The sequence below is a fragment of the Neomonachus schauinslandi genome, chromosome 10 (assembly GCF_002201575.2).
Source record: "Neomonachus schauinslandi chromosome 10, ASM220157v2, whole genome shotgun sequence".
In the NCBI taxonomy this organism is placed as follows: domain Eukaryota; kingdom Metazoa; phylum Chordata; class Mammalia; order Carnivora; family Phocidae; genus Neomonachus; species Neomonachus schauinslandi.
The window spans coordinates 125,220,000-125,236,000 of record NC_058412.1 but is presented as its reverse complement, the minus strand read 5'-3'; the positions used below and the strand labels follow the sequence as shown (position 1 = coordinate 125,236,000).

General features: G+C 57.2%; 1 protein-coding gene across 3 annotated transcripts in view; it reads left to right on the top strand.

The window, feature by feature from the left end:
- The window catches only part of SULF2 (sulfatase 2), a 112,822-nt gene that overhangs the window by 90,575 nt on the left and 6,246 nt on the right, over nt 1-16,001 (top strand). For 2 of the 3 annotated variants that reach the window (XM_044918544.1, XM_044918543.1), the window contains exons 7-14: nt 529-704; nt 4,075-4,203; nt 5,485-5,541; nt 6,013-6,142; nt 7,862-8,054; nt 14,885-15,113; nt 15,246-15,342; nt 15,707-15,801. In XM_044918544.1, coding sequence (XP_044774479.1) covers nt 529-704; nt 4,075-4,203; nt 5,485-5,541; nt 6,013-6,142; nt 7,862-8,054; nt 14,885-15,113; nt 15,246-15,342; nt 15,707-15,801 — 1,106 coding nt within the window. Of the gene's footprint in view, nt 1-528; nt 705-4,074; nt 4,204-5,484; nt 5,542-6,012; nt 6,143-7,861; nt 8,055-14,884; nt 15,114-15,242; nt 15,343-15,706; nt 15,802-16,001 lie in introns of all 3 variants that reach the window. The other variant, XM_044918545.1, reaches the window with a different exon arrangement.

Sequence of the window (16,001 nt, the reverse complement as noted above, 5' to 3'; positions counted from 1 at the left end):
CTTAAAATTCAGTGTCGGGGTCACACTAGCCACGTGCAGGTGCTCAGTGGTCACCTGCGGCCGGCGGCCACCATCTCACAGGCACTGACCTCGCCAGCACCACGGAAGGTTCTGTTGGACAGCACTGTCGTAGATCACCAACACCTGCCCCAGGCCGCAGTCCACCTTCATCCACTCATTCATTCACTTGTTCATTCACTCATTCATTCATTCATTCACCCAGCAGCATTGGCAGAGTGCTAGTGTCACGGGAATGCAGCAGAGAACGGTGACGAGAGCTCCCGCCCCCGGGGAGCCCCCCACTCTAATCCACAAACACGCCCAAGAGACAGAAGGGGAGACGCGCTGCGAAGAAGGGGGGCAGGAAGCGACGGGAGGTGGGAGGCTGCAGTCACTGCAGTTATAAATGTGTCAGTCCCCCCAGCAGTGAGGCGCAGCGAAGACCCGGAGCCGGGGAGGGACGCGCCGGAGGGCGCACGGTGCCCGCAGCCCTGCCCTGCGCCCTCACCGCCTCGCCCCGCGTTTCAGCTCTACAACATGCTGGTTGAGACCGGCGAGCTGGACAACACCTACATCGTGTACACGGCCGACCACGGCTACCACATCGGCCAGTTCGGCCTGGTGAAGGGCAAGTCCATGCCCTACGAGTTTGACATCAGGGTCCCGTTCTACGTGAGGGGCCCCAACGTGGAGGCCGGCTCGCTGTAAGTGCGGCACCCCCCCCACCCCACCCCGGGCCCCGCGTTTCCAGGGAGGCCTCCGGGCTCCACTGGCCCCAAGCCACTCCCTTGGGCGGCACGTGATTTGGGCAGGTGAGCCTCGGTGCCCAGGGAAGCCCTGATTATGTCGCCCGGGGTGGGTGCTGACGCATTTTATAGCCCTCTGCTGGGGAAGGAGAGTCCGGGGGCCGTTAGCACCTGTGAAAACAGATCGTTTGTGGGGCAGCATGCCAGCGAATCGGGGAGGGGGGTTGTGCACGCACCACCACCAGCGCGTGGAAGGCGCCTTGATTTCTGCCTGGCCCGGGTGATCCTTGGGGCGGCTGTCGGCTGTCAGGGAGGAACCCTGCCGCCTCGGTGGGCGGGGGAGTTTGTCTGCCAAGGTCAGCTGGGCCAGCTCAGGCCACGGCTCAGAGGGAAACAGTCTCCCTCCCATCCTTCCTCCAGGACGCCGTGGGCTAACCTTTGAGCTGCCACGTTCTGGCAGCAAAAATGCCACACGGCGGGGCCCGGAGGGGCTGGAAAGGCAAGGGAGCACAGCACTGGCTTCCTCAGATCAAGTGCGTATTACAGAGACCAACTCAAATGGTTCTTTGAAATGCAGATAAATCGCTATTAAGACTCTTACTTGGCCTGACTTCCATCCCCTGGAAAGAACGCTTGGTGACAATTCCAGAAGGCGGGTTGTGTGGGTTCAAGGCTGGGCTGATCGCTCTCTGCCTGCCTATCTCAACAAATCCCTCCCCGTCCTTGGATCTCAGGGTCCCCATGGAAGGAGAGCTATGATAATAGGCGTGCTTATCTAGCTTTTTCTTCAGCCTGGGTCTGAGCCCTTTACAGCCACATAAGTCATGTGAGCATCCCAACAACCCTGTGGGGTAGATGCTACCATGACCCTGTTTACTGAGGCACAGAGAAGTTAGGTTGCCTGAGGTCATGTGGTATGTCAGGGCTTTAAGCCAGGCAGCCTCTACTCCTACCTCTCTGAAACCTTGAGCCACCACTGTAAATCGAAGGAATTTGACCCACTAAAGACTCTACAGGCATTGACGTCATGGGTTGGTCAGCCTCAGAGTCTCTGATCTGGTTCATAAGACCCAAAACCACACCCCACATGGACAAGAGAAAGAAAGGGCTAATGTCAGGCTTGGGGCTGAAGGCTAGGATGACTTTGGTTGCAAGCAGAAGCCAGATAAGGCCCCCCTTCCCCGCCCCCCCCCAAAAAAAACAAAGGTAAAAGGAATATAGGAACTAAAGCAACTGGGAAGTCCAAGGCTAATTGGCTTCAGGCATGGCTGGATCCAGCAGTCACATAATAACATCAGGAAGCTCTCATTCTCCGTCTCTCAGCCCAGCTTCCTCTGAATTGGTTTCATTCTCAGGCAGGCTTTTCCCTCATGGTGGTACACTCACCATGACTTGCAGCCATCCAGTTTAGGAAACCAAACAGTGGTTTGAACAGAAGCCTTGAGGCTGATACTCACCAGCCTGACTTGGGTCACGTGTCCATCCCTGAACCAATCACGGTAGCCAGGGTGATAGAAAACCTTGAGTGAGCAGACCGCGTCCATCGGGCGGTGGAATCTGAGTGAGGCACGGCACTGTTCCCACCAAGCAGGGTGTGGATGCTGGGTGGGAAAAGCAATCCTGTCCATCCCACCTAGTCCTGGGGAGCAGGACTGCTGGACGCTCTCAAGCCAGCTCAGCTGCTGGTTACCAACATTCCACTTGGCGCCTGCTCACCCAGCAGTCGTCTCCAGCTCCCTCCGCCTGACAGATTAAGTTGTCATGCCTTCAAGCCCCTCCACAACGCAGCCTCACCCCCTGTACCCCTCCCAGCACGCCTGGCTACCAGTCTCGTGTTCGCAAGGTGCTGGGCTGGGGAGAAGGAGAGGGTCAAAGACAACTGAAACCCTAGGACCCAGGCCCTGCCCCTCAGCCCAGGGAATGGGGTGGGGGACACCAAGCCGCCTTGGTGGAGAGCATGCCTACATGGCCATCATGCATTCAACAGGGGCCAACCCCTGCATTGGGCACATCCCTCAAGTTCCTTACCACCACACTGGGAACACCACCAGGCAGAAACAGGAGACAAGAGACGTGACAGACGTATGGTGGAGATAAATAACAAAATTCACTAAGCTAACACTTATTGAGCACCTACTGTGTATTCTAAGTGTAAAAGTGCTAGGAAGTGAAAACAAAACAGACGGAAGTGTCTGCCTTCCAATTAGATTCTAAATAGGCAACAGACGGTAAACCAGATATATGACTAAAATATGTAGTAAATGGGGGCGATGAGGCCTCAGGGCAGGGGCAGGGGCAGGAGGAGGGGTCCTCAGGAAGGGTCTTGTGATAGTAATCTATGCTGCATAACAAGTCGTTACAAACTGAGCAAGTGAGAACACCACACGGGTGGTATCTCACGGTTTCCGCAGCTCAGAAGTCGGGGCCCCGCTTAGCTCGGTCCTCTGCTTCGGCTGCAAGCAGGACTCGGCAGGGCTGGGGCTGTTCGGGTGCAAGCAGGGGACCTGAAGTCACACAGCCTGCCTCCTAGAATATTCACCACTCACCCTCGTGGGGGGTGATGATCTAGGGCGGCTCGCTTCTTCGGAGCTGACCAGGGGAGAAAGTAGACAAAGACCCAGCTGGTAAGATGAAGTTGTACAGCACGTAACATAACCTCCATGTGACGTCTCATCACCTTCGCCAGACCCTGTTGGTTTGGCCCACCCTTGAGGGGAGGGGATCACAAAAAGGTGTGAACACTGGAGGGCGGGGATCATGGGGCCCCTCAGAGTCTGTCATCCTTGGGCATCCTTGGTAATTGTTGAGCAAAGAACTTGGGGCGGGGGAGAGTGCTCCTCTGGCATCTGGAGGAAGAACATTCCAGCAGAGGGAAGAGCGAGGGCAAAGGCCCTGAGGCCAGACAGCAGCCTGGCCAAGAACAGCCAGGGACCAGCGTTTGCATCAGAGATTCAGAGACAGGTGTGGGGGCAGGTCCAGGGTCTAGAGGGGCTCTTAAAGGGGGGTGTCCTGTGTTCGGGAAGTGGGAGGCAGGGAGGGCATCCCTGGTAGAAGCAGCAGCCAAGTAGAGGCCTGTTAATCCCAGTACCCGGTGGTATGTGTGGAGTGCACAGAAGGTGAGGGGTGAGGAGGGTGGGGGGCTCCACGGAACTGAGGCTGCAGAAGGGAGCCTTGAGGGCTGGGGTGCAGGAGAGTGACAAGATCACAGCTTCCCCACCTTCTGAGCGTGAGTCCCTGGCGACCTCCTACCTCCAGCCACCCTTTCTCCCCAGCGAGGCCGGGGCACCATGCCCGGGTGGCCGAGTCCATTTCTCCCCACCTCCCTCAGGAATCCCCACATCGTCCTCAACATCGACCTGGCCCCCACCATCCTGGACATTGCCGGTCTGGACATCCCCTCGGATATGGATGGGAAGTCCATCCTCAAGCTGCTGGATACGGAACGGCCAGTGAATCGGTGAGCAGGGGAGCAGGGCTGGCGCTGGGGGTGAAGGGGTGCCAGGCTCCCCAAACTGCATGAACTCATGGCCTCATCGTGTGTGTCTGAGAGGGGGGTGTGTCTCCAAGAGTCCGGAGCTGGCACTCTAGGGTCCCTGATCCCGACTCCTTACCTGCCCTGGGAAAGACAGATGTTCTCTGAGATTCCACCCTCCCACCTGGATTATAGCCAGGTGACCAGTTGAGGACCGTCTCAGGGCTAACACTATGCAAAACTGAACGTAATAACAACAACAGCAGTGAACGCTAATTTGGCACTTCCTTGTTCTGAGCACTTTGCAGAGGATTTACCATGTTGATCGTCACAGTAACCCGGTGGGGGAGGCATTATGAGGATCCCGTCTTACCAATGTGAAAACTGACTCCCAGAGAGGTCCAGCAACTTGCTGGACGTCTCTCACCAGCGTGGAGCCAACTCTGGGCATTCAGACTCTAGGCCGGAGGCCGCACCCCTAATCACGGCGCTCTAAGGCTTTAACGCCGGCTGCTGTGATGGGCCCATATTTCTAGGTGTCCCGGAAGCAGGAAGGGGAACGGTGATGTGAAAAACTAGGCAGGTGGGAGGGTGAGCGGAGTCTGGCGGGGGACAGGCATGGCAGCAGCGACATCTGGTGGCCAGCACTGGGACTGCCCACCGGGTTCACCACCCCAAAGTGCGGTTTCAGCCTCCTGCTTGTCCCTCCTGCAGCTCAGAGGGTCCCCCTAAAGGGGGGACAGAGCCTCCACAGAGCCTCCTCCCTTTTGACTATGAGGTTTCCTGAGCTGTACGGCTGTAAAACGGCACATGTGGGGCAGGAGGCGTGCTGGCTTGGGAGCCGGGGTCCCTGGGAGTCGGGTGCAGGATGGAGGCTTCCTCCGGCAGCCTGAGCCCCTATCCGGGAAACAGCAGTAGAGTGAAACTGTATGAAATGCACACTCAGATTACACACGTCCAACTGCAAAGGATCAAAGAAGAAAATCCCCCCAAAACTCCCAAAACCTTTGACCCGGGCCACTTCCTCCCAGTGGGCCTTCAGCCCCCCATCTCTGGGGAAGACGCAGCTCTGCTCCATGAGGGGTGGGAGCATCCAAGCCTTCCCCGCAGCCCACTGCCGGGCCCACTCCCCCCACCCCAGATGCCCCTGGAGCCCCGGGTCTGTGCTGATTGTGAACCAAGGCACCATCCCTGCTTCTTGGAGAATGGGGGGGATGCGTGAGGCCCCCACATTGCTGAGAACATGGAAGTGTGCTGCTTTTCCAGGTTTCACCTGAAAAAGAAGATGAGGGTCTGGCGGGACTCCTTCCTGGTGGAGAGAGGGTAAGTGCCGGGGGCTGGAGGGCCCCCCCCCCGACTTCCCCACCCCAGGAAGCTCCTGGCAGCCCCGCCTGTACCTGTGGCGGGGGCAGGAGGGAGACAGCCACTGTGGTCCCTCCCAAAAGGGACTCCCTCGGATTTGTGTCCACAGCCACCTGGACCCAAAGGAAGCCCGCTCACTGTTCCCGTGGTTGATACAGAACTTGCGTCTGGAGGCCACATGTCCCTTCAGACATGTTTTCCTGCCTACACGATGTCTTAAATGTTTCCTAATTTATTGCCAACTCATGCAGTTTGGGAGGTTTCTTCTAAAATTCTCACTTCTTAAGCCTCTTAACACAGAGAATGTGGCCAGGCGGGACCTGCGTCCTGCATGGTGACAGCGCCCGGGCCGCGCGGGGGCCGCCTCATAAGCAGGTGCACGCTCCTGCAGAGCCCAGAAGCCAGCTGCATGTCCCACTCCCTGCCCCACAGCAAACTGCTCCACAAGAGGGACAATGACAAGGTGGACGCTCAGGAGGAGAACTTCCTGCCCAAATACCAGCGCGTGAAAGACTTGTGTCAGCGCGCGGAGTACCAGACGGCGTGCGAGCAGCTGGGACAGGTGAGGAAGTGTGGCCGCTGCCCCAGGGGCTCCTGTCCTCCCTCCCCGCCCCGGAGCTGTCCCCTCCCCGGAGCTGTCCCCTCCCCGGGGCTGCCCCTCAACCCTCAGTCCGCGGAGCCAGCCGGGCCGGGGCCTCTGAGGTGTGGTGTTTGCCGAGTGTGACACCCCTGGGTGATACCAGGTGACGCTCAGAAAGCGACTCCTTCCTCAGCTCCCTTTCAATCATGATCCTTTCGGAGGAGAAGCGCCCTATGGGGCAAGTGGGGCTTCAGCTCCTGGGTAGCCCCTGCTCGGCCCCCTTTCCGGCCTCCGCACCTGTTCATGGCCTCGGATACTCCCTTAGTTCCCTTGAATTCACTTTACAGGAGCCTCTCGGTGCTGGCTTTCCAGTAAGAGGAGAAACAGGAAGCTGCCTTTTTAAATAAAGAAGGTTTTTAAAAAGGGAGCTGATTTCAAGAGAAGTGTTAAGAAAATTACAACCACGGGGCACCTGGGTGGCTCAGTTGGTTAAGCGACTGCCTTCGGCTCAGGTCAGGATCCTGGAGTCCCAGGATCAAGTCCCGCACCGGGCTCCCTGCTCGGTGGGGAGTCTGCTTCTCCCTCTGACCCTCATGATCTATCTCATTCTCTCTCTCAAATAAATAAAATCTTTAAAAAAAAAAAAAGAAAGAAAATTACAACCACATAGTATTTAGAGAGAGCAGGGGGGGAGTCTGCACGTGGCTTTTCCGAGGTGGGCTCTGGGGGTGGGGGGGCAGGAAAGCAGGCAGGGTGGCCCCGCCCAAGGGGTGCTGGCCGTGTGTCCCTGTCTCAGTCCGCGAGCTCCCCCGGGGTAACTCCGGCCGCGCCCATAGGTACAAATAAAGCCAGGCCTTCCTGTCCCGCTTCTCACTAAGGGCCCGCGGCTTCTGAGGCCCAGGCGCGGGTTGGGTGGCTCTCTCACGGGGTCCACGCGGGCAGCTCCGTCTTACCACGAGACTCAGGACCGGCCCATCCCCATGGCCGTGCCCCCCACCCCTGTTTGTTCATAAGACCCCAGACCCTCCTCCCCGTGTGTGGAGGATGTCTCGTCTGGGAAGAAGCCCGTCTGTGTCTCTGGACAAGAACTTTGGGTTTCGCTGCTCCCTTGGTTGCCAAGCGTGGTTCCCGGCCCTGGAGCGATGGCCCTGAATGTCCCCAGCAGAAAGCCCTGCCCTCCGGGGGCTGCGTGCTGGGGAGATCCCACCTGTGGAGCTGCTGGGCCAGCGGCCTTTGTCCCCCCTGGATTGTTCAGATCCTTTCGGCGCCGCCCAGACTGGGGGTCGGGCAGTCCCAGGGCGGCCCAGGGGCAGGCATCAGAGCACGTTGCGAACCCCAGAGGAAAAGAGCCCTGGAGGTGGGGGTTGGGGCCCGGGCCCGCTGGGGAGACATCAGTCTCTAGCCCCCCAACTAGAGCCCTGAGGACACCAGTCCCAACAGTCAGCCGCGGGCAGGACACAGTCGTGGCCCTGCTGACCCGGCCGCCCCTCGGTGCCGTGAGCCCCGCCCCCCGCGGGCCCTTCGGGGCTCCTCCCCCCGCAGACGTTCGTCCGGCCCTCGGTCGCTGAGCAGCCGGGGCTCCCGCGAGCCCGCGTCCCACGCAGCGAGGGCCGGGCGGCGGGCGGCGGGCTCCGGGTCGGGGCTGGATGGGGACCGCGGCGCCGAGCCCCGGGAGCCTGAGGGCCCGGCTGTGTCTTGCAGAAGTGGCAGTGCGTGGAGGACGCGTCGGGGAAGCTGAAGCTGCACAAGTGCAAGGGCCCCGCCCGCCTCGGGGGCAGGGCGCTCTCCAACCTGGTGCCCAAGTACCGCGCGCCGGGCGGCGGCGACACGTGTGCCTGCGACGGCGGCTACAAGCTCAGCCTGGCCGGCCGCCGGAAGAAGTTCCTCAAGAAGAGTAAGTGCGGCGGGGGGGCGCGATCCCTGCGGCCCCGCAGACCGCGTCCCAGCGCCGGGTGGCGTCCCGGGAGCGGGGACAGGGCGGCGGTGAGGCGGGAAGAGGAGGTGCGAGCGCGCTGAGCACTGCACAGGGCCGCCGCGGGGGAGGCAGGGGGGAGGGCGGGAGGGCGCCCGGCGGCCCTTACTCAGAGGCCAGAAGCCAGCGGCCGCTTTTGAGCAGAAGAGCCAAGGTCAGATCTGTGTTTTCAAGGGACCCTCCAGCTGCCACTTGGGTGGGCTGCGAGGGGGCGGGAGCGTGCGGAGGCCGCTGGGGAGACCTGGCGAGAAGCCTGGGTGCTTGGCCGGCCCCTCGCGGGCAAGGAAGCGGAGTCGGGCTCTGGACGGGCCTGGAGGGGAGACCCATGGCAGAGAGTGGATCCTCATTATCTGCAGATTGTCTTACTCGCAGTGATTTACCTGTAGCCCCCGCATCAGTACTCAAGGTGCCTTCTCGGTCATTCGGAGGGGCAGAAATTTCTGAGTCAGGCAACCCGCGCGCGCCCAGCTGAGCTTGAACGAGGGAATGCCCTGCTTTCCAGCCCCCGCTCTGGTACCGTGTGGGGGCATCTCTGTCACGGCTGTTTAGCATCGCGTTTCTTGCATTTTGTGCTTTTGCCCGGGGATGTCACTCTTCAGCCTGGTGCTGACGTGCTGTGTGGTGTCCCCAAGCACGGGAAGGCTGAGATGTGCCCCAAGGAGAGGACACATGGGTTAGATAAGCTTCCCTCAGGCACGAGACACAGCGCTGTTGGCCGGGAGCTCAGTGTTAAAGGATCAACGGTATCTATTAAATGAGGTGTCTTTAAACAGAAACACACAGATAAGGTTCTGTACTGACAGTTGACAAACATGCTGTGACCAGAGGCTCACAGGAACCGAACCCCCCTTTTCCCCTAGGAGCAGTGGCGTGGTGTGGGCTAACTCAGTGTTCGGGTGACTTTATAGAACATAACCAGCTCGAATAACGAGAATCAACCGCCCTTTGGATGAGTGGGAAAGAGCCTCCGTGCCAATGGAAGGAGCCATCTAAGACTTCATGGCTCGCTCCCCGCGGGGACTGAGGAAGGACAGAGAGCCAACGAGCAGAGAAAGTGGACTCCTAGATCCAACTGCAAAACTCCCATCACTCTGGACTAGTCCTGGCCCCATTCCGAGGTTCAGCTTCCCCTGAAAAGAATGCACCTGTGCCGGGAACATGCTCAGAGGCCCCTGGGTGCCAGCCCTTGGTTTCCGTGAGACCTGGTCAGCGGGCCAGACGTATCCCCTCCAGAGCTGGGCAGTTTCCCATGCCGCCCACTCATCGGGCCCCCTGACCCAAGGACAACCAAAGCCTAGTAGAGATTTTAGTTCTGGGTGTTTTTGTTCCTAATAGTGGTAAAATACACAAAGTTTACTATTCTATTTTTTTTTTTAAGAGTTATTATTTGAGAGAGAGAGCATGAGCGGGAGAGGGAGAAGGAGAGAGAATCTCAGTCTCTGCACTGAGCTGGGAGCCCGACGTGGGGTTCGATCTCACAACCCCGACATCACAACCTGAGCTGAAACCAAGGGTCAGACACTGAACCACCTGGAACCCCCCACCCCACGCCCCTCTATTTTTAAGTGCACAGTCCAGCGACACTAAGCACCTTCACACTGTCGTGCTGCCTTCACCTCCGTCCGTCCCTAGAGCGCTTCTCATCTTGCAAAACTGAAATTCTGTCCCCATGAGGCTGAAACTCCCCACCCCCCTTCCCCGTCCCTGGCCACCACCCTTGTGTTGCCGTCTCTGGGCATCTCAGTGCTCTGGGGACCTCATATAAGTGGAATCGTGCAGTGCTTGTCCTCTTGGGCGGGCTTATTTCACTCAGTATAACGTCCCCAAGGGTCATCCATGGTATTGCCTGGGTCAGAGTCCCCTTCCTCCTGTAAGGCTGAATGACACTCCATGGTGGCCTAACGAGGGCCCGGGCGTCCAGCGGCAGGCCCCTCTGACCCGCCGGGCCTCGGCGCCGAGCAGGTGGTCCCTCCATGGAGCTTCCGGCTGGGGGCCCCCCGTTATATCTCCTCACAGGCCCATGAGTCGCTGCCAAGCTCTTTTGTAGCCAACTCAGAGGATTGGTTTCCAGACTGAATTCCACAGCTGACACCTCCTTGCTTCAGCGCATGGCACGGTGCATAATCTTCAAATAGTACGAGAAGTTGTGTCTCAGTTAAGCTTTTTTTTTTTCCCCCAATTAATACTCAGAGGAAAGAAGATGCACCAAAATAGCTGAGACTCCAGTCAACCTAAGCTCTCACCTGAGCTCAATGTAACTGAAGTTCTGTCTTAGACGCACCTCACAGCAACCCGGGGACCAAGGCGGGGACCCTCCTTATGATGCACAGGAAAGCCCGGGTCACGCAGCTGAATCGGGGCCCAGGACTCATCCCCTGGCCCCACATTCGTCCTCCTGCAAATGCCTGCCAACAGAGCACTTCCGCCCCTTTCTGAGAAGCCAGCTCTGAATAGGGGTGCTCAACCCCTCCACAGTTTTGCCCCTGGGGGGATGCTCCTGGCATAGGGTGGGTAGGGGCTGGGGATACTTGCAAACATCCCACAACGCACAGGATAGTCTCCCACAACAAAGGATTATCTGGCCCCCAAATCTCACCAGTTTTGAGGCTGAGAAGCCCCAGTTTAGAGCAGCTCAGACCCCAGCCCGCCGTGATCCACTGGGACACCAGCTGTGGCGTGAGGAAGCCCGGCAGGGCCAGCCAGCCCAGAGCGGGGCGATGGGCCCAGGCGGCCACTCTTTACTCAGTTAGGCTCCCAACAAACCCGCAGCCCTACCATGTGCCAGATGCTGAGGTTACAGAGTTGAATGAGAGAGACGCAGATCGGGCCTCGTGGGTGAGACAAGGTGTAAGCAAGTTAACGGAGTGGGAAGATCGTGGAGGAAATGACACAGCGGCGTGCCCAGGAGGAGAGGGCTGGCCACCCTGGGATGGGCACTTGGCTGATGCCTAAGTGAGAGCCAAGTGTGGGGAAGGAGCCGGGCCTGTACATGTTCTCAGTCTGGGAAGAGGGAGTACAAAGACCCTGTGGGTCCCAGCCCCAGAGAGCAGGCTGCAGGGCCCAGGATTTTCCAGGCCCGGGGAGGTAGATAGGCTCCGCTTGTGACCTCGGACAAGGATGTCCCAGCTGTCGAGCGCCCTCGAACCACAGAGCAGTTGCTTGATGCCAACTTCCAGGTGCTGCAGAAGTTACCAGTTCTGTTCAGGTCATGCTGCAAAGAGCCCTGCAGGGCAGGGACCGTCGTGAGGACACAGCTGCTCGGGAGTTAACCAGATTGTCTGGGGTCACACATTTGCTCAGGATTTGCACCCGAGCAGTCAGATTCCAGAGCCCACGCTCTTGGCCACAGGGTTATGAAGCCCCTCTGTTCCCAGGATGCAGGGTCAGCGGGGGCCCCTCTGGGACCCCCGAAAACAAAGCCCACCAGGGTGACCAGGAGAACGAGGAGTGTGGCTTCACGTCCAGGCAGAGGTTTACACGGGCTGGCAGCCTCATCTGCAAAGGACCAGAGAGTAAATATTTGAGGCTTTGCAGGCTGAACAGTCTCTCAACTTCTCAGTTCTGTCACTGGAGCGAGAAAAGAGCTGTGGACTCAGTAGCTTATTTACAAAACCGGGCAGAGGGCCAGATTCGGCCCTTAGGCCATAGCTTGGGGACCTCTGGGTGTATGGCTGGGGGATGGAGCCGGGAAGACCCAAAGCACTTGACTCCTAAGCAAGCAAGACAAAAGGGGCAGCAAGAACCCGGTGGGTCTAGTTCACGGCCCTCGTGGGCAGATATGAGCCGCCCCCACAGGGACAGCAGTTCACACTGTGTGCATCAGGGGCCCTGGGACTGTGGCTTCACGGGGACTGGACTCAGAAAGGAAAAAGCCAAGGCGAGAGCTGGCCCAAGGTTTTGCTAAGAGAGGCCTCTCCTGGACCTGGGCTCCCGGATCCTTTGGCCCGTGTGACTCTGATAGAAGGGGTCTGAGAACTGAAAGATACAAACACCTGCCCCAGGAGTGAGGGCAGCAAGAGCAGATCCTGCAGCCCAGGGGCCCCCCTGGCCGCCTGGGACAGGGAGTTCCCAGCCTCGGGCCTCAGCGCCACCTGGTGGCCACTGGGAGCCCAGCAGACACGCGGGCCGAGCCAGGCTCCAGGCCCTTCTCCAGAAAGATGCACCTGGAGACCAGCGGTGTTACAGACTTGATGCACAGCAGGGCCAGACCTGAGTGAAGGGTGTGGAGTTTTAAGACAGAAGGGAGGGGTGGGGAGGGCCACGGCCAACAGAACAGACCGCCTGTCTAAAGGAACGGCGTCAGCTCCTGCCCGTGGACCCAATGGGGACGGTGCAGGCACTTCTTCGGTTCTCTCTTCCAAAGCTCGAAATCTGCACTCCTACATGACCACCCACCCCTGCTTTTCTCTAATGTTAGCAACCTGATCAAATTTGTCTTTTAATATATAGAAGATGCAAGAAATCCAGGCTCCGGCTTTAGCCTGCATGGCCTCGGTTTTCAGTAGCCAACTTAGAGCCTGGAAAAAATGCCTCCGAGCCCTGTGTCCCTGCCCAGCTCCGGGGAGAGCATCCCGCTCCCTGCTGGCCAATCAGACGGGAAAGCTGAGAGACCTCCCCCCAAGCCGCTCCCTTTTCTATCCAGGAGAACGTGCTACCTAGCTTTTTTCTTTTCCAGTTCAAATTAATGCGGTTTTTTTTAGTGTCTTTGTTTCTTATTGAGGTATAAGGGACATATAACATATTAGTTTTGGGTATGCAACATAGTGATTTGGTACCTGCAGACATTGCAAAATTATCACAATAGGTAGTTAATATCTGTCACCATACAGTGCCAAAATTTTTTTTATTTATTGTGAAAATTTTGAAGATCTCCCTTAGGAGCCTGCAAATATGCAATACAGTATTATTAACTATAGTCACCATCCCCTACATGGCATCCCCAGGACTCACTCATTCTGTACCTGGAAGTTTGTACCTTTTGAGCCCCTTCACCCATTTCGCCCACTGCCGACCCCACACCTCTAGCAGCCACCAGTCTGTTCTCTGTATCTATGAGCTTGGGGTTTGGTTTTGTTTTGGGTTTATTTTTAGATCCCACGTATAAGTGAGATCAGGTGGTATGTGTCTTTCTCTGACTTGTTTCACTTAGCCTTATATAGCCTCTAGGTCCATCCATGTTGGTCTTTTCGTTTTTGTTTTTTTGTTGTTTTTGTTTTTGATGATTTTATTTATTTGAGAGAGAGAGCATGAGCAGGGCAGAGGGAGAGGAAGAAGCAGACTCCCCGCTGAGCAGGGAGCCCAACAAGGGACTCGATCCCAGGACCCCAAGACCATGACCTGAGCCAAAGGCAGACACCTAACTGACTGTGTCACCCAGGCGCCCCTATTTCTTGTCTTTTTGGTAACAGCCATTCTAACAGGTGTGAGTGAGAGGATAGCTCATTGTGGTTTTGATGTGCGTTTCCCTGACGATGAGCAACGCTGAGCACCTCTTCATGTACCTGTTGGCCAACTGGATGTCTTCTTTAGAAAAATGTCTATTCAGATTCTCTGCCCGTTTTTTAGTCAGATGGTTTGGGTTTTTGCTATTGAGTTGTATAAATTTTTATCTATTTTGGATATTAACTTCATCCTTATCAGACAGTTTTTATCATAAATGGATGTTGAATTTTGCCAAATGCTTTTCCTGCATCCACTGAGATGATCCTATGATTTTTATCCCTCATTTTGTTAAATGTGGTGTATCACGATAGAGCTTGGTTGGCAGATGGTGAACCGTCCTTATATCCCTGGAATAAATCCCACTTTATCGTGGTGTTTGATCCTTTTCATGTATTGAATTCGGTTTGCTGAGGGATTTTGCATCTATGTTCATGTGGAAACTGGCCTATAATTTTCTTTTCTGGTGGTGTCTTTGTCTGGTTTTGATATCAGAGTCATGCTGGCCTATGAAATGAGTTTGGAAGTGTTCCCTCCTCCTCTCTTTCTTGAAGAGTTTGAGAAGGACTGGTATTATTAATTCTTTATATGTTTGGTAGAACTCACCAGTGAAGCCATCTGGTCCTGGACTTCTGTTTGTTGGGAAGTTTCTGATTACCGATTTAATCTCCTTACTTAATGATTTTATATCCACGTTCGTTTTTTTTTTTTCTTTTTTTATTGAGGTGAGGTCCAGACACCATAAAATTTACTTTTTTTACAACGTTAAAGTCTACAATTCAGAAGCATGTACTACATTCACAGTGTAGTGCACCCACCACCTCTAATTCCAGAACCTTCCATCACCCCCAAGAGGGAACCCCAGTACTGTCTGCCCATCCCATGGCAACCATTAACTTGCTTTTGGTTTCTTTACCTCCTGTGGACATTCTGAACAAATAGACCCATAAAACATGGGACCTCTCGTGCCTGCATTCACGGAGCGTCGTGTTGTGGACACCCACCCACATGGTAGCGTACATCATGGCCTCGTTCCTCTGTGGCCAAACATTCCATCACACAGATGGACCACATGTGTCCCCACATAGTTCTTTCTGGGCATCATCCCAAGCCACATCCTCCTTAGCTCTGGGCCTTCAGTTTTTCCCAATTGAATCATCGTGTGGTCCTTCCCACTGGGCTCCCTCCAGGTCCTGCCTCCTGGGCAGGTAGGTCTCAGGAGCCCTCAAGTCTCGGGATCAATGGGCCGCTGCCCAGAGGGACCAGCCAGCCTGTCCAGCCCCACTAACCCAACCACCCGCCAACGCCCACAGAGTACAAGACCAGCTATGCCCGGAACCGCTCCATCCGCTCGGTGGCCATCGAGATGGTTGGCGGGGTTCACCGCACAGGCCTGGACGACACATCCCAGCCCCACAACCTTACCAAGCGGCACTGGCCAGGGGCCCCTGAGGACCCAGACGACAAGGACGGCGGAGACTTCAGTGGCACCGGGGGCCTTCCAGACTACTCAGCCCCCAACCCCATTAAAGTGACACACCGGTGAGAGTCCAGGCGGAGGGTAGGGGTGTGGGGGGCAGCTGGGGCCTTGGGGGGGGTGGAAGCCCACACCTCGGGCCCCTGGCTGGTCCCCCTCAGCTCCTCAGAACACACGTGGCCCCTTCTCTCGAGCAGGTGCTACATCCTCGAGAACGACACAGTCCAGTGTGACCTGGATCTGTACAAGTCCCTGCAGGCCTGGAAAGATCACAAGCTGCACATCGACCACGAGGTGAGGAGGTTTTGGGCCGGGAGCACTCTCCCCCCACCCTGAGCTGGGCAGGACCACCAGCCACCCCGGGAGGGACAGAGGCCTGCCCAGGATCCTCGGGCATCTGACAGGCCACTTCCAGGCTGCAGGGGAGGACAGTGTAGTCAAGGACTGTCCTTCCAGGACCGCGCTTCACTCACAGATGCTCCCACCACAGCCAGTCCTCTCAACGAGCCTGGGGGCGACAAGGCCTCGGTGGGCTCAGCTGGTCCTCACGAGCCTGGCCCCTTCAGCAGGTGGAACCCAGGGCCCCTCGGCCCCAGGCCGTCCCTTCTCCCCCAGCACCCCAGAGTTTCATAGCCTCCTCTCCTGCTCTCTGCCTCAGATCGAAACCCTGCAGAACAAAATTAAGAACCTGCGGGAAGTCCGGGGTCACCTGAAGAAAAAGCGGCCCGAGGAATGTGACTGTCACAAAATCAGGTGAGGAAGCAGCGAAGAGCAGCCAGGACACCCCAGAAAGGCCCCTTGTGCTCCTGCAGGACACTGCTGGGGACACAGCCTCCCCTCCGGGGCTCCTTTCAGGATCTTTAGAGCCCTATCTCCTCCCTCAGAGGGAGAACAAAAAACCAATGAGCACTCACATGCCCGTTGCCTGCAATGGGCACAGACCGCGGCCCGGG